Raw genomic sequence first — 18241 nt, 5'->3', positions numbered from 1 at the left:
ATTAGCATAGAACTGTGCAATATTTTTTTTAACATTTTAATTATTTGTAATGAACTACTTTTCATTGTTTTTGTAGTTGTTTACGCTACCTTTTGCCTTGTTTGCATAAAATGACCACTTTCTCCTCTGCTGCAATTTATTTTGGTATATTGTATATGCTATTGAAATAGGGCTATTTTTCTGTGAGTCCCCAGAATGATGTAAATGATGTTAGATCTGCCGACAGTTTCTGGGTGTGGGTCAGGATCGTGTCTCGTGAAGCCGAAGAATGGACACACGGAGCAGGGAGAGGCAAAAAGTTGTAAAGGAAGATAGTTTATTAGAGGCAGGAGAAGAGGTTGTAGCCCCGGAGCAGGAGAGGGTACCTGAAACTGGGAAGCCCAGTGACTGAAGCAAAAGCTCTTACTTTTATACCTTCCCTTGCCTGTTTGGGAAGGGTGCTGGCGCCTTCTAATTGAATTCATCTATCAGGTTTGTCCTGTTTGCCCATCCTGAAGGGATTAACGAAATAACCCATTCCTATCTATCAGATCTGCTCCTTTGTCCGGCCAAAAGGGATTTGAGATAATTCATTAACCTCAGGCACAGTCTCATATCTTTGTCCTGGAGAGATGTTCCAGGACCTGGAGTTTCAGAATATGGCTGCTTTTTGTTTATCCTACCAGTGACCCCCCTGTCTACCTAGCAACATACTAACTGACCTCTCTATTATATTCTTTTCGAAAAACAAGTTTCCGTGTATGAGGGAAGACAGCAATCAGGAGGCAGAAAGGAGCTGGGAAAATTCCCCCAAACTGAAATCCTTGGTCCAGCTTTAGAAAAGACCAGATGCTGCTGCAGTGGCCTCCTCCTGGTGACCCAAGCCAATGGTAGTTTGAGAGTGAATGACTTGGAAGGGCCAGGCAGGCTGAGAGCAGGAGCACGCTGAAAGGGCCAGAGAGCACAGCACAGTGTGAACTTTCAGAGCTCAAGCTTCCTGGATGCAGCCAGGGGAAGGAGACCTTCTGAACGTTTTGCACTCAGCAGTGCCAAGTGGCACATTTACTGAATGAAGAGTAAAATCTGAGGCCTCCAAGAACACGAGGGCCACAAATGCCAGCCGTAAAGCATCCACTGTTTACTTCAGCTTTCCCCAAAGACATTCAGCAACAAAAATGTACTCCTATCCCACATTGAATATAAATATTCTAGAATTGTATAAGTTTGTTAAACATGACCACTTGGAATAACTGAGTGTTTGGTAGAATAATTAATATTTATTTATCAACTATGAGATGTTACCCCCCATAAGTTGAAGATAATATTGGCTTTGTTATTGTCTCCAGTATTCTCAAAAAACTTAAAACACTCAGGATTCAGAACTGTACCTGTAGGGTCTCAATGGCAAAGCAATGTTGAGAAAAAAAAAACTCCCCTCTTCCCACTCTAGGGAGACTAGATGAGAATCATGTGAATGAGGATGGTGCATAGCTTAGGACAGACACTGTGAAGGAAGAGTGTAGGGTACTGAGATGAAAATAAGAAAAAGCAGATGTGGGGTTGGAGTCAGTATCAATCGTCCTCAGGCAAATGGAAGATCACAAGAATCTCATACAAATGAGTGCGGATCCTTGATTATTCTAATGAGGATCTGATTCCCAGGGCTGAGAAACTCCTGGTCACCATTGGGTGATGGCTGCCTGCTCATTGTCTATGGACAATCTAGCAGATTGAAGGCTCTTGTGCCCTGTGATTCTCCTGCGCCCACCCAAACTTTCCACTAAATATGACCCAGCACAGTCCTGACGCCCCAGAAATACAAGATGGCACAATTGCCACATACACTTTTAGAGACGACAAGAAGGGAATGCCCTAGAACTACTTCCTGGATAGTGAGAACACACACCTGGTCCTGGATTTATTTTGAATTGTGACTCTTTCTCTGGTCTTTAAAAGTTGGATGCAACTGACAGGTTTCATGGTCTTGTTAGTAAAGGACACCATTTCTGGGACCAACAGGCTGTTAAAGAGATGATGACTCTTCAAGTCTTTTTTTTCTCTGTAATCACTTCCCATCTTCAACTGGGGGCTGAAAAGTTCAGAGAATGAGAGGCCTAATATGGAGAGTTACCTGTCAATAATTCAAGAGCACGCAGTACACTCCTAGTGTTAAAGAAAAAAAAACCCCACAGGTTTAAAATAGTGACACTAGTGCTAAAAGCCCATGATATCGAACCTAGATTTAATAGGTGATCTAACTGCAGTTTCAACCTCTCCCAGAAACATAATCTTAATCAACCAGTATGGAATTTTCTGGTCAAGCACCACTAAAGTAATCTGTCATGTGGGCCCTCTCCATCCCCCATAGAAATTAGAGGCAATCTGCATTGATAAAAAACAAAACAGAACAAACAAAAATATCTTTGTTCTCTTCCCCCAAATAAAAGGTGTCTAGGCCCAAAAATAATCCTTTCTTTTCTTTAGTTAGTAGCTCCCTTGCCCCACCTTCCTTTCTATAAAAACTTTCCATTTTTACAACACGTTGGAGTGCCCTTCTAGTAGATAGGTAGGATGCTGCCCAATTCATGAATTGCTTAATAAAACCAATCAGATCTTCAAATTTACGTGGTCGAATTTTGCTTTTTAACATTAGTGAGCCAGAGCCTCATTGTAGCAATGGGGTGAACTAGTATCCATGAGTCAAAGGGAAATTGTTAGACATTGATTTAATTTCCATCGATCAGTGCTGGAGACGGGGGAGGTGTGTCAACATATAGAGAGACTAGATGTGTCTGATTTGAAATCCCTCCCCCCCATCATAGGTCACCTGGAGATGGGGGAATAAAAAATTCATGGCAAAGGGACCAGAGCAGAAACTGCTTCATCAAGCAGTTCATTAATTCTATTTATCTTAATTCAGAAGTAGGTAAGTGATAGTTGGCAATAAAAATGCCAAAAGAGCTGGGGATATCACCAAGTATTGCAGCACTGTTTGACTTTCTAGCTCACTGAAGACACAGAACAGGCCTTAGTTTGTTCCTGACTGGGAAGAGTGGGGCTGACCTGCACTATTGCTGAGGGAGCCCCTCCCAGTACTGCTCAGTCTTTCTCTATCATTGTATCCTAAGTTGTCGGACAAGCAACGAGATTGGAAACTGGAGACTTAGCTAGGCAAATAGAGAGAAGTGTTTCCGGTAAAAGAGAATTTCTGCAGAAGTAAAAAAAGAATATCAGAGAATTCCAGTTTTAGTTTCAACATGTAAAGAACCTGAAAATCATTACTTCCTTACAAGAAAAAAGCTGAACAAACTAAACATTGTCAGCACTGGGGAAATATTGCCCTTACCCCCTTAGTTCTTCTGGCTGGCCAAAAAATTCAAAAGACATACAGCAGATGAACAGGAGAAAATAAAATGTTAATATGTGTGCAGGGAGAATTCATATAAGCATGAAAATTCCAAAGACAGTGAGGCAAAATTATATATATACATAATTTTAGAATTAGGAGGGGGAAGTAGGCAATTCACAGGTGGATGAGAAAGAGCAAACATTTGGCAAACAAATTCTTGCAGACCACCCACAAACAATTGGACATAAAGAGGAATCTAGGGAACAGATTTTTGCTTGGATCCTCTGCCTCTGCCACACTTAATTCATTGTCCTAAAATGAATATGCTAAGGTTCCCTTCCTGAAGCAGGTTTTTCGATCTGAATCTCTTTAGGTAGGCAAAGGGGAGGTAAAAAAAAAACACCTCTTCCTGAGTTTGTTGAACTTCAATTTTTTTCAGCTCCAAATAAACTGCATGCCAGGGTGGCCCATTCTGGGGAGATTTGCTTTGGACCCCCCCCACAACATCAATGACTTTTCTTGGATCCATCAGAGTTAAGGGCACAGGACAAACGTCTACCCTAAAATCTGATCGATGAGTAAATACAGAGAATAACAACCTACATCTACTTACCTGGAGAAAAAGTTGCAGGAGCCATAAACAGGTAGGAACATTAAAAATGGTAATTTTGACGAATTGCTGGAGGCTAAGCATGGACTAACTTTAGAGTGAGAAATTCCTGGGAGAAGCAGCCTTAAGGGACTACCACATACTCTTGGAATTTCCTTCTGAAACCCAAATCAGTTTCCCTTCCTGAGGAGCCAAGAAAATAAACTCCTTTTTTCCTCTGGCAGATGGAGGGTAAAAGACACATTTTGAAATATGCCCAGAGCATTCCCCATAACAAACGCCTCCTCTCCATTGGAAAAGACTTTTCCAGAGCCTTAGTTCAACTAGGGAGAAGGACTTTTACTCAACTCCAACAACCTCTAGCCTTTTTAACTCATCTAAGGGGAGGTGAGCTAAGAAACACTTGTGAAAGCCACAACCCAGGGACAAAGTAATTGATAAAACAAGTAGACAGAAAATCAACAAGGATATAGAAGATTTGAACAATATCATCAACCAACATGATATTTGTTGATCACTGCAACCCAGAACAACAGAATACACATTGTTTTCAAGTGTACATGAAACATTTACCAATATAGACCATATGGTGAACCACAAAACTAGTCTCAATAATCTTAACAAAGATTCAAGGTATATAAAGTATCTACTGGAATCATAACAAAATTAAATTAGAAATTAATAACATATACAGATAGTCCCCAAATCATCTAATGGTCAAAGAAGAAATCAAAGGGGGAATTAGAAAGTATCTTGAAATGAATGAAAATGAAAACATATCAAATGTGTGAGATAGAGTTAAAGCAGTACAATGAAATGTATAGCTCTGGTGTTAGAAGACCTTCTTTTCTGGTATTAGAAAAGAAGACCTGAAATCAATGACCTCATCTTCCATCATATAGAAAAAGAAATTACAAGATGAGCAAGTGAAGTACAAAGTAAGCGGAGAAAATAAAATAATAACGAGCAGACAGTGAAATAGCAACAAAAACAATTGAGAATATCAATAAAACCAGATTAATTACAAGATGAGCAAGTGAAGTACAAAGCGGAGAAAATAAAATAATAAAGAGCAGACAGTGAAATAGCAACAAAAACAATTGAGAATATCAATAAAACCAAAAGCAGATTCTTTAAGAGGATCATTACTTAAATTAATAAACCTCTAGCCAGACTAACAAAAAAAGAGAAAACGTACAAATTACCAATATCAAGAATGAGAAAGATGACATCATTACAAATCCTACAGATACTAAAAGAGTAATAAACATTATAAATAATGTTATGCTAATAAATTAGATAACTTAGATCAGGGTTTGGCAAATTATGCCATGTATGCCCAATCTGGCTTGTCACTTATTTTTGTAAATCAGATTTTACTGAAACAAACTCACACTCGTGTTTCCTTTTTGTCTATGATTGCTTTCACAAACACAATGGCTAGTTGCAATAGAAAGACTATGTGGCCCACAAAGCCTAAAATATTTACTACCTGGTCCTTTACAGAAAAAGTTTGCTGACATCTGACTTACATGAAATAGAAAAATTTGTTCAAAAAGTACAAGCTACCAAAATCAAAAATAGGTAACTTGAAGAGCCTGATATCTATTAAAGAAATTGAATTAGTAGTTAAAAACCTTCGCACAATAAAACGTCAAGTCCAGATGGCTTCATTGGGGAATTCTGCCGAACTCTCAGGAGGAAATAATGCCAAATCGATGTAAATGCTTCCATAAAATTGAAGAGGCGAGAATACTGAACAGCTCATTCTACAAGACCAGCATTATTCTGACACCAAAATCAAAGACATTATAAACAAACAAACAGAAAACAACTAAACTATTTCTCATGAACACAGATGCAAAAATAGTTAAGAAAACTTTAGCAATGAAATTCAATATATAGAAAGAATAATGCATTATGACTAAGTGGCACTTATCCCATGGATGCAAGATTGGTTTAAAATTTGAAAATCAGATACTATAATACATCTTATTAACAGACAACAAAAGAAAAATATGATCATCTCAGTGGATACAGGTGACATAATCATCTTTGTAGAAAATCCTATGAAAGCTCTAAAAATAACTAAAACTAATAAATGAGTTTAGCATGATTTTAGGATATAAGATCAATAAACAAATTTAAGTGTTTTTATAAAATTGCAATGAATAACTGGAAATTGACAAAATGATTTACAATAGCATCAACATATGAAGCAGGGACAAATATGACAAAAATGTACAAGAGTTTTAGATAAAACATCAAAAGCACAACCCATAGAAGGAAAACTTGCTAAACTGGATGTCATCAAAATTAAGAACATCTGCTCTTTGAAAAACTGTGAAGGGAATGAAAAGGCAAGCTACACCCTGGGAGAAGATATTTGCAAATCTAATGAGGGACTTGTATCAAAAATGTATAAAAAATACTTAAAACTCAGTAACAAGAAAATAAGCTATCCAGTTAAAAAGAAAATGAGCAAACAATTTGAAGAGACCCTTCACCATAGATATGTAGATCTCAAACACACACACAAAGATGCTCAGTATCCTTAGGAGTTAGAGAAATGCAAATTACAGCCACAATGAGATACCTCAGTACATCTATTAGAATGTTTAAAATTAAAGACAAACAGAGCCACACTACAGCAAGGATGTAGAGCAACTGAAGTCAGGTGTAAAATGGTACCACTTTAGAAAATAGTTTGGCATCTTCAAAAAAATTACCCATATATCTTATATAGCCCAGCTATTTTACTGCTAGGTATTTATCCAAGAAATGAAATTACGTTTATTGGAAGAGCTTTACAAAAAAATATTCATTAACAGACATATTCCCAGTTTTTGTGGTAGCCCAAAACTGGAAACAATCCAAATTTGCATCAATAGGTGAATGGATAAGTTATTACATACAATACAATTCTATTGCTATAATGAATGATCCACTGATACAATGGAATACTATCTGGCAATAAAAAAGTAGGCTCTTGATAAACAACAATCCAGAGAATGAAAGAAACCAGACAATAATATTGAATGATTCCATTTATATAAAACTCAAGAAAATGCAAATGATAAAGAGAAAAAGAACGGTAGTTGTGAGGTGATGGGGGTGAAGTGGGCAGAGACAAAAGGAGGGATTACCAAGGGGCAGGAGGAAACTTTTGAAGAGGATGGATATCTTGTCTTGATGATGATGGTTTCACAAGTTAAAATTGATCAAATTGTACATTTAAGTATATAAAACTTACTGTATTACATCACAGTAAAGATATTTAAAAAGCCCTCCTCTCCAAAAAATTTCCTTTAAATTAGGATCAAATGCAAATGCCAGGTCTAGAAAGCACAGACTGCTGAGAAATGTTAGGATAACTATACCACTTGCCTAAAACTCTGGGAACAGCATTACCCTTCCCATCTTTTCCTTATAACCTTCAGGCTACAGGATGGAATAAATATAGCCCCAGAAAAAAACCCAAGATTCTGGGTCTTTTATTTTATCCATTATGTTTTTGGTTTTTCCTAGCAATTTAGCCTACTGATCACACCAAAAATGTCAAGGCCAGTAGGCCTCTCCCAGACCCCCTGGAAAAAGCCAAGGCTGCAAACCCATTCCATGCATCCCAATAATTCTCCCCACATCTCATCTACAGAATCCCAGCAAGCACTTTGATTTCCCTATTACCCAAGGTCATTCACTGGATACCTCCATATGGAGAGGACAGCTGGGCTTACTCCTTTAGCCTAGACCTTCCTACATGGAAAAGTAAGTGGAAAAGGGGCAATTAAATTACTCATATATTCTTCTAGCATCATCTCTCATTCTCCAACTTCTACCAGCTTTTTGCTTTATCTCCTTCCATATTTCTTCCATTTGAAGTCCAGATCAGAATGAAGAAGGTACATTTGGCCTCCTACAAATTTGACCTTCCAAATGAGACCCTACCCTAGAGCAAACCAGGACTGGTCTTTTACTGTAACCTGTACATCTCACCACAGGTCTTACAGCTGAGCCCTGATGATAAACTAGTATTTCCTCAAACCATGAAGGAACTTCAAATGTCCAATAGACTGAGGGCTAACGATGGACCAGAAGAGGTAGAGTCATAGTCTCTGGCCAGGACCCCTTTCTATGATCTTCCAAATTATAAATTTCTGGATATACTCAGATCCTCTTCTCACCGCCATTACCTTCTACAAAAATTACTCAGAGGGGTCGGGGGTCCATGTAGAGATGAACGTATCTGTCTTATACTAGGGCCCCCTTAGGGATAGAAATTGCATTACAGGAAGAGCTGTTCAACAGAAATGTAATGTGAGCCACATATGTAAATTTAAATTTTCTAGTATCTACATCAAAAATTAAAATGAAACAGGTCAAGTTAATGTTATCTTATTTAATGCAATATGTCCAAAATATTATCATTGCACTTTATAATATAAAAGTTATTAATAAGATAGTTAACATTGGTTTTTGTACTAAGTCTTCAAACTTTGGTATGTATTTTGTATTTACAGCACATCTCAATTCAGACTAGTAACATTTGAATTGCTCAGTAGCCCCCTGGTGGCTCTTGGCTACGATTTTAGACAGCCAGCTCTAGTCAACTGCTTGATATTTGTTTCCCCCCTCATATCCACTTCATAATTTCTTTTATGGTTGGCTCAAAAAGCATACAGCACTTCTCTACCAAAGCCACAGCTGCTCACTCACTAGCTGTTCATGTTTGACCATAAAGGAAAGGGGATGTGGAGAAACTAAAACAAATCATTCTCTTCCTAAAAGAAATCTGTTTTGGGTCGATAACTTCCCTCTCTCCCCCATTTTAACTTCAATGCATTTGGAAGATGTTTTAATTTTTCCATTACTATACTTAAATTTTTAAGATCCATGAAGGTTGTAGTGAAAACTGAAGTTAGAATCTCTTTCTTTAATTTGACTTTAAAGCCACCCAAATTAACATCATAATGGTTTTTAGCACTCAATCCTATATATACTTCCACAAAAATACAGCAATTTCTTTGCTTATTTATTGCATTTTATAAAACCTGATAATGTGACAAAAATGTGAAATTACAGATCAATTTCTTTTATAAACAGATAAAAACAAAACCTAAACCAATCCAGTATTGTATATGAGGAATAATAGTGACTTATTTCAGGAAATTTGTTAGATTTAAAAGTTAAAACAAATCAATGTACTCTAATAACAGAAAAATTACACATGATTATTTCAGTAATTACAGAGACATCTGTTGAAATTCAACTTTCCATTCAGTACAAAAACTTATAGCAAATTAGGAGAAGAGAACTTCCTCAATATGATCTCATGCATTGACAAAAAAACAAAAACAAATCTCCATTAAATACCATACTTGATGGTAAAATGTTGAAAGACACCCACCACCCGTCATGAGATCTGAAATTACTTTATCAAGGATGTTCACTGTCACCACTGGATGATTCTAGCACTGAGTAAATGTTCAAAAGAAAAGGAGTGAGAAGCAGAAAATAGGTCAGGAAGGAGACTGAGGTGCAGATGAGCCTCAAAGGGTACTGCTCAGATGTGGGTGGGGACAGCAGAATGTTTAAGCGCTTGGGCGACGCAAGGTCATCGGGACTACACAGTTGCAGGGATTAAAATATGGACAAAGAGTGGTAGGAAAGTAGTATTTAGTGAAGGTGTAGATGGGAAAGCCATGGTTTGTGACATTGAAAAAGGAAACAGTGCCAGCCTCATAGTCTAAGAAAACCCCAACACGGCGAGGAGGCACTGTCATGGAGAGGAGCAGGGAACTGGAAGAGTCCTCATAGGCTCTATATTCATGTTTATGATGTAACCCTATCACCCAGTACCCACTTTGAGGTTGATATCTGGAGTAAACATTCCGAGTGTTTGGACACTGGTTGAAAGAGAACGGAGGTCCCACTGCATTACTGCACACCCCCAGGATCCAGTCAGTCTTCTTGGCCACATCTACCTCCCAGTAATGTTTTCCTGAGGAGAAGTGCTGAGAGCCCAGGATACCACAGTCATAATGCTCTTCCAGATGAGACCCAGACAGCTTGGAGCCTACAAATCTCACCTGTCTCCGGTTTTTAGACAGGACAAGATTTAAATTAGCTGTTTGTGGATTCAGAGTCACGTCCACTGTGGGAAAAGGTACAACATCAGCAGATGAGGATGGGTGCATGGATCTTATGACACTGAGAAGAGGAAACACAGGAAGTGGGAGGGAGGAATTGGAACTATGTGATGGGGAGATGGGTAGAATTATCACATCTTACCTGAGAGTGTGTGGGGGTCTGTTGGGGGTGGGGAGGGGGAAGCATGTGAAAAAGGATCAGAACACATTAGCTTAAAAGGCCATGGTTTCTACTTACCCCAGTAGTTTTGGACATCCGTCAGTCCTGTAATGATAAAGAGTCAATCTTACTGTAGAGAATCAACAGTCTCAGGTCTGATGTTTTTCCCATTACCCGACTGAGGGAGTGTGGCAGGGAATTCTGAGGATGTATGTATGCTGGCCATTTCACTCCCCCTTAAATATGAACTGCATCTTCTTCACACATTATGTCCCTCCCTCTCTGACCTTTTCTTCACCACTATTCTCAAATACCAACTCTACCCTCTATTCTATTTATTTCTTACTACTACAATAACCTCACATCCAAAATCTGTTCCTTCAGTCTCCTCACCTCTGAACACTCGCAGCATCTTTTTCAGATCTGGAGCTCGAAACACACTCTTCAGCTTGGTAGGGAGAGATTGTGGCCTCTTCAGGGTCCAGAACTCACTCCTAGAGAACAGACATTATGAATCTCTTACACTGCTGACCTTGGGTTCCTCCAACACTGCTGTCTTACATCTCCCAGATTCATGGGTGAACTTCAACACTCTTCCCTGAAGAAAATCGGCACCATTCTGCGAAGAGCCCCAACACTGAAGCCAGAAGACCTAACCAGAAACTAGCTTCTCACCATCTGTGTAAACTTTGATCAACGATTTAACCCCTCAAAGCCTCATTTTTTGTTATTTTGTCTGTAAAATGTAGTAATTTTCTCTTCTCTACATATATCTTAGAGGTTGTATAGAATGAAATAAAATAATGGCTGGGAAATACTTTGTTGCCTCAAAAAACAATACAAAACAAAACAAAAAACCCAAAACTATTTAAAATGTCAGTGCCACCTTAGAGGGCGTACAAGGGGCTGGAGATGTCTGTGCTGACAGGCAGAACGCCGAGAACCTGTTGGTGGGACTTTGAGAGCATCAAGCGAAGGCCTCCTCTCTCAAGAGTCTTTGAGTTTAGGCCTTAGAGTCTCCCAGAGGCCTAAAGAGAAAAGTCTTCAGAGCAACATCTTAGGATTCAGTGTTGGGACTATTATACCAGTTGGAGAAAGGAGATGTCCTCACCTCCAAACTGACAGTGCAGACTTCAGAAGGGACAATAGGCTCCATATTTCATGTGTCTGTGAGGAGCTCTAAGGTATCTGGTGTGGGGGCAACATTAGATGTCACCTTCATGGTAAGATTCTAGAGTATGTGATAGAGAGGAGACCCTGTTTTGATCCAGAGCCAAAACCACTCTTCTCAAGACCTCAGGTCTATATTTTTATTGGAACTGAGAAAAATGGAAATGTGAGGAGAACTAGGTAGCAAGGCATGGACTGTTCCAAAGCCAAGGTAGAAAAGGAAATTTACAGCAGATGTCTCAAGAGCTGATTCCAGGACCTTGGGAAACAAGGCAGATGGGAAATTTCCCTCTGATCAAATACGTGTGCAAAGAAAAGCCCTGCCTGTTTTGAAGCAGCTAAAAACTACCGGTCTCAGGGCTGAAAGTAGGTAAAGAGGATAAGCAGTTCTATCAGAGGGTCCTGGGGGAGTCAATGATACTGCAACCCTTTATTCTTAAGGACACTACTGTCTCCAGTTTGTGACCTCCCATCACCCAAATTCTCCTATCATAGAAACCAGGCCATTCCCTTTACTTTTGGAAACCCCAAAATTCTTATGACGAGCAACTTAAGACACCACAGTCCTAAATCTTCCCTACCCTGTGATTTTTTCCCCCTCTCCCACTGACCACAATATAACTCTATTACATTTTGTCAGTCCAAAGGAACCATCTCATGTTCTCCTGCACATACCTTTCTGTGACATCACTCACATCCTAGGGAGGAAAGAAACAGGTTAAATCAAGGAGTAATAGACTGCGCCCTCTAATACAGTCTCATCCATGTTCCTCATCCCATCCCTACAACCCAGTGACATGACGGGAATAAAGATGGTCCCAATATGGAGTCCACATAATAGAGATAAGAACTCAGAGCAGACAGTTCCTAGTCCCCATGTAGGGATGTTAGGAAATGATTCAATTCATTCATTAGAACCTTTATCTTTATAACTCTTTGTGTGTGTGTATAACGTTATATATGTACATCATCTATTATTTACTAGGCATTGTGCCTGGATCTAGAGAATCTCACATGATTAAGTCATAATTTCTGTCCTCGAAATACTTGCATTCTGGTTGTTGAGGACACAGCGGTCTTAAATGTGACCGTTTCCCAAACCTCACCTCCCCTAATCCTCTACTCTCCCTTTTGTTGAGTTCATCTGTTTTTCTTGATTTCACACACACACGCTAAAGATTCTCAAATCTGTACTTCTGCTCTGATCTCTTTTATATACCTCAGCAAATGAGCCACGCGCGCCACAAGCTCAAGATGTTTACAAGAAAACTTACTTTGCCTGCAATCATTAGGTCTGTTATCTTCCATCTTCCTCAGTGATACCAGCATCCACACAGTCAGCAAATTAAGACAAAGTACTGTCCTAAAAACTACCTGATATTCACACTGATGTCCCACTTCACACCCTTAACTTCTTTTACCCACGTGCTCTTTACCACCATCCCTGCCACTGCCTGCTCCACTTGAAGAGAATTGCCTCATGGTCTATTTGGTCTCTCTAACTTCTGCTCTATACTCCCCAATGCATGAAGAAAAGGCTGATGGTTTGATCCATATAACATAGAATAACTATTTTTTTCTGTATTGGGGATATTTGTGGTTCAGAAACACTCAAACTGGCTCAAATATGAAAGCGATAGAGCAGGTGGATGTGTCAACTTACAACAAGTATTTGGGATTATATCAATTTTAAGGCATGGTTGTACTGAGGAACTCAAATGACCCAATAAGCGTGCCACCGCATGGCTATTTCTCCTATGTTAGCTTTATTCTCAGGGTTCACATTTTGCAACTTCAAAGATGCAGGTTTATATCCAGTTATTAAATCTCAATGGGCAACAATGTCAAACAGGTATGGAAAAGAGAAGGAAAATTCACTGAGATAACATTCAAGTTAAAAATGTCCATTGGGCAGAGACATACTAACGGGTGTGAGAGTCAAGACAGGTGTCTAGACTATTAATATAAATAGATGATCCCTTTGCACTTATGGAATAATGGTTAGTTTGAGGAGTCGGTGGAGGGGCTAGAACAAGGGGAGGAGGGAAGCATGAAGAGTAACCCAACATCAAAGAAGACAAAAAAGGTCAAGAAGAATAAAATGACGATGTGAAACCAGAAGCAGTAAATGAGGAAAAGCTCCAACCGGTATGAGGTAACGGCCCCTAGGCCCCAATACTAGGGCCCAAGAGTAAGCAAAGAAATGATTATTCCAGCAGCAAAGGGAGAGCAAGAGGAAAGCAAGAAGGCAAAGAAAAAAATACAGAAAAGCCTGAAAGTTCCAGAATATCACAAGGTACCTTCTGTCTAAAGTTGATAGTTATAGTATTCACTGTATGTAAAAAACAGCTTCACAGATTTCAACTTCTACCATCAAAGTTTAAGCTCCTCCATCAAATCCCTCCAGATTTGACACCTTGCTTTCCTGTCCAGCACGAGGGTTGTGGGGAGCGAGGAGGGCAGCGCAGGGTTAAGAAAAGACAGTAGCAATGAATAAAGTTTAAGTGCCAGGGCCAAGGGACTGGCAGCCTCAAGGTCTGGGCTGTGGTGCCTAATCGGCCTAGGCATAAATTTTTATTAGTTAGGTGGGGAACCAAAGGGGTTAAAGCTTGTCAATCTCAAGATCTGTGAATTCCATACACTATAGTAGAAAACTGATTCAAGCCAATCAATCACCCTTGCTACAGGCAGCAGAACCTTAAGTCTCAGGATGTTTGTACTTCCCCAAGGGACAAAACCTATATACATATGAATAGATGGAGAGCACATCACTGAATCTCTTCCCCTGCAGGTTTTGGGAAGGAATGCAGCCACAGAGGCAGAGGCTTTTTTTAGCCTGGGGAAGGTGGGGGGCTGTGCCCACCTCTATGAATCCCGTGGGTTCTCCAGTTGGTCACCACTTGACTGCGCCTGGCTTGAGTTGTCCCCCCCATGGGGAACAACTTATCATTCGCTGACCAGCCATCTTTTTGGGGTCAAACAGGGAGAGGTAAGGTGCAAACACAAAGGTGTAGCCAAGTCCCTGAAAGGATCCGTCTCACAGACTCTCCTTTCTTTGGGGGCAAATACAAGGAAACGGACAGTTAGGCTGCTGCGTGGCCATGCCTTGCACTCTCCCAACTTATACACTCACACACAGACTGAAGCCTAGGCTTCTTTTTGTCTTAAAAGACCAGTTCAAACTTCTGTTACATGTTAAATGATTCTGCCCTAGAAAAGACAGTGAAAGCAAAGAAGGGCTGGTGATTACAGAATCTCTAAGTACTTGAGCTTGGTATATGTTTGCCCACGACTAAGCTGGGTGTAAGTACCTGACAAATCCCAACACAGCATGAAGATAAATGCCTAATGGCGGGGCAGCCAGGTGGCTCAGGTGGTTAGAGCGCGAGCTCTCAACAACAAGGTTGCCAGTTCAATTCCCCTATGGGATGGTGGGCTGCGTCCCCTGCAACTAAAGATTGAAAATGGTGACTGGACTTGGAGCTGAGCTGCGCCCTCCACAACTAGATTGAAGGACAACGACTTGGAGCTGATGGATCCTGGAGAAACACACTGTTCCCCAATATTTCCCAATAGAATTTATGAAAAATAAAGTAAAACAAAACAAACAAACAAACAAAAAAACAAGTGCCTAATGACCAGTGATTCTCAACAGTGAGGAGGTGGGAGATGTTGCTCCCCAAGGGACATGTGGCAATGTCTGGAGAGATTTTTTGGCTGTCACAGCTGGGGGTGGGTGCTACTGGCATCCAGTGGGTACAGGTCAGGGATGCTGCTAAACATCCTACAATGTGCAGGGTAGCCCCTCACAGCACAGAATTTTCTAGCCCACAATGTTAATAATGCCAAAATTGATTAATGCCGTTATACGACATCACTGGATACAACAGATCTTCTCCGCAGTATCAAATGAACTTGTGGACCACTGTTTAATAAAAGTGAGACATCCCCTAGCATTTGTATTTTTAATTACCTATGCTTTATCCATGACTTCTGCACAGCTCAATAGGGAAGAGGCACTATAGGGTCCAAGGAATTTTGTTCTTGACCCTACAGGATATAGTTTCATGTCAGGGGGGTAAGAAAGTTAGCATCTTTTTGGCCGGACTCCCAGATTGGGGGCTCCTTTGTGAGTCTTACCTGCAGCAGTTCCATTGTGGACCCCTGACACCGACGCTCCAGATCTAAGATGAGCTCGCTCAGTGCCTGGCTCTGGTGGACCAGCTCATCCTCAGCCTCTTCTATAATACTCAGCCCCTTCCTCTGTTCTTCCTCCAACTTTTTCAGTTGCCGCTGCTCCTCTTTGTCTAGGATGCTTCTCAACTGATTAAACTCTGTCTGGATCCTGTGTCTCTCAGGTTCCATTTGACTCTTCAGGGACATGGGGAGAAAAAGAGGCTACTAGTCTACTGATCTGAGGGCCTCCTCTCTAAGAGATGGTGAGTCAGGCTCAGCACTGCTTCTACAGAACCTGCTCTTCCTTCTACTCTCCCTCCCACTCTTCTCAGAACATTAGCCCCAGGCAGCCTTATCTAGGCCTCCTAGATACAGACTTGGATTCCTGGGTGAGGTTTAGATTTCAAGCAGCCTCCCCATCCAATTTTGAGTATTGAGATAGGAATGATTGGCCTATGCCTAATCTGCCTTTCCAAGTTTCAGAGCTTGAAACTGTAGAACAAAGTCCAGAATCAAGAATTAGGTGATGCCAATGGCCATGGTTCCTCTCCTATGTGATTGTCTTAAAAAACCTGGGTTCTCTTTTGATATGTTCATTTGCTAACTCTCCTTCTCTCCTCCCACTGCACCAAGAACAATACCCTTGTTTGGAAGGGCTGCAGTGAAGGAAGAGGCAAAGGCAAGCTCTTCTAGCCAAACTGGGAACAGACAGGACCAGGTCTCCTTGCCCTTGACTCTCATGCCCAGATTCCTGTCCCAGGACACCTTTAGGAATAATCTCTTTTACCTTCCAGTATGTCCTCTTCTCTGTGATAACAGCTTTTAGTTTTTCAGCTTCCTGCTGCTCTTGCCTCAGCCTCTTCAGAGACTCTTGGAACTTCTCCTGGAAGAAACACATCAAGTCAACCAGGGTCCACTGTTAAGTTGTTTCAGTGCCTAGACATGGAATGAATGGGATAGAGATTATGCTGACATCAGAAGACTGTGCTGCCCTGGGATGAAAAATAGAGAAGGCCAAAGTACCATTTATAACCAGAGGATGGAAAGGATGGAAACCAATGGGAACAGGCTGATTCTCTTTCCTCCTGGGGAAAGAACCTGACCATGAAATACTTTAAGTCCTTTTCTCTCATTGCCAACATTTCCCCCACACTCAATCCATCAAGACCCCTATTTGCCCCCAGCAGCATCCTCTGCTCAAGAGCTGAACTTGAGCAATAAGAAAGAGGCAATGTTTCTACTTTTGGCCAAGGTGGCATTTTCTAGGTTCATTCCTTTAGTTACATGGGAGGACTACAAAGAAATTAGATTAGATGATGAAGTTAAAATCTCCTGCAAAGAACTCTGTTCCTCCCTGCTTTCCTTCCATGTGGGCTCCCACCTGGTATTCCTGGGCAACCTCCTCCATGAGAAACGTGTGGTGACCACGGTGCTCCTGAGACCGCTCACAAAGCCAGCAAATGAGCTTCCCATCCTCCTTACAGAAGAGCTGCAGCTTCTCTCTATGGTGCGCACAAAGAATCACCGTTAGCTGTTTCTCTGAGCCCAACACCACCTCCCTGAGCCTCTCCGCTATGTTGGCCAGGTGCCGATTAGGCCGTAGGTTCCTGAGCTGGTAGCTGGTCTGGCACACAGGACAGCTGCTTTCCCCTTCTTGGCCGATCACGGATTCCTGGCTATTCTCCGTAATGCAGGCTTGGCAAAAGCTGTGGCCACAGTCTATGCTCAGGGGTTCTGTCAGGAGTTCCAGGCAGATGGGGCAGGTGACCTCATCCTGTATGTCCACCAGTAATGTTGAAGTCATTGCAGCCATTCTCCTTGCTGCTGCCTGCCCAGGTCTGGCTTCTAAGGTGCTTCCTGCTTACAGGATCCTGGGTAGGTGGGCAAACAAAAAAGGGTCAGAGTAAGAAAATGAGAGAGGGGGAAAATGGATGCTGACTATCCTGGACAAAGAGGTCAGACCCCTAGGGTAACAAGAGCTTCTCATTCTACCTTCAAACACATTCATTACCCCAGCTCATATTAGATATCAATTTGCACTCGCATTAGAGCAAAGATTATGATTTCCTTTCACTCCTACTGGATGGAGAGACAACTTGAGGACTTGGAGAGGAGTGGCCTTGTGTGAGCCACCATCTACATGACCTCTTCTCAGCCCACCAAAACACCCCCTCAACATTAAAAGCATCAAAACATATTGTTGCCTCAGGATTTTTGCACTTGCTGTTACTGCTGCAAGGAAGACCCTTCACCGTAATAGCTGCATGACTCTGATTTCATTCAACATATTTCCTTATCAGAAGATTCTTCTTACATGTTCCCTTATCAGAAGAGTCTGCTTGTTGAGCCTAGCTAAGGCTCAGCCACCCATACAATCACTCTCTATATACTTACCTGCTGGATTTTTCTTCTTATCACCACCTACTATGTACCTTTAATTGTCCTCCCATCAGAATATAAGCTCCACGGGTTCAGAGACTTTGTTTTTGTTCATTGCCATATCTTCAGACCTATAACAGTACCCGCCCCACAGGTCCACAACTTTTGATGAATAAAAACTTAGAACCTCCTCATCGTTCCATAGATAATTAGACCTTTCTCATGAGCTTTTCCACCTCTCTTTGCCATCACTCAGGCATTGCTCTCCA

At 41.0% G+C, this 18241-nt stretch overlaps 1 protein-coding gene across 1 annotated transcript; it reads right to left on the bottom strand.

Annotated features, from left to right (window-relative positions):
• Positions 1-9262: 9262 nt before the first annotated feature.
• TRIM6 (tripartite motif containing 6) lies at positions 9263-17455 on the bottom strand. The gene is made up of 7 exons (XM_019715862.2): positions 16975-17455; positions 16381-16476; positions 15558-15788; positions 12093-12115; positions 10641-10741; positions 10326-10352; positions 9263-10092 (listed from the first exon to the last, which is right to left on the bottom strand). The coding sequence occupies exons 1-7, from the start codon at positions 17404-17406 to the stop codon at positions 9530-9532; spliced, it is 1473 nt and encodes a 490-aa protein (XP_019571421.2). The 5' UTR covers positions 17407-17455; the 3' UTR covers positions 9263-9529.
• Positions 17456-18241: the final 786 nt, after the last annotated feature.

Source organism: Rhinolophus sinicus, linkage group LG06 (assembly GCF_036562045.2).
Source record: "Rhinolophus sinicus isolate RSC01 linkage group LG06, ASM3656204v1, whole genome shotgun sequence".
Classification (NCBI taxonomy): Eukaryota; Metazoa; Chordata; class Mammalia; order Chiroptera; family Rhinolophidae; genus Rhinolophus; species Rhinolophus sinicus.
Note: the sequence above shows the minus strand (reverse complement) of the source record. Positions and strands in the feature narration are given on the sequence as shown.

What these genes read in the sequence shown, in the direction of transcription:
- TRIM6 (XM_019715862.2), bottom strand. Translation starts at nt 17,406, where the DNA reads ATGGCTGCAATGACTTCAACATTACTGGTGGACATACAGGATGAGGTC. An exon ending in CCACAATGGAACTGCTGCAG is followed by an intron (nt 12,116 to 15,557) that starts GTAAGACTCACA and finishes TTTCCTCCCTAG; the next exon opens with GATGTGAGTGATGTCACAGA. An exon ending in GGATGTCCAAAACTACTGGG is followed by an intron (nt 10,093 to 10,325) that starts GTAAGTAGAAAC and finishes CTTTTCCCACAG; the next exon opens with TGGACGTGACTCTGAATCCA.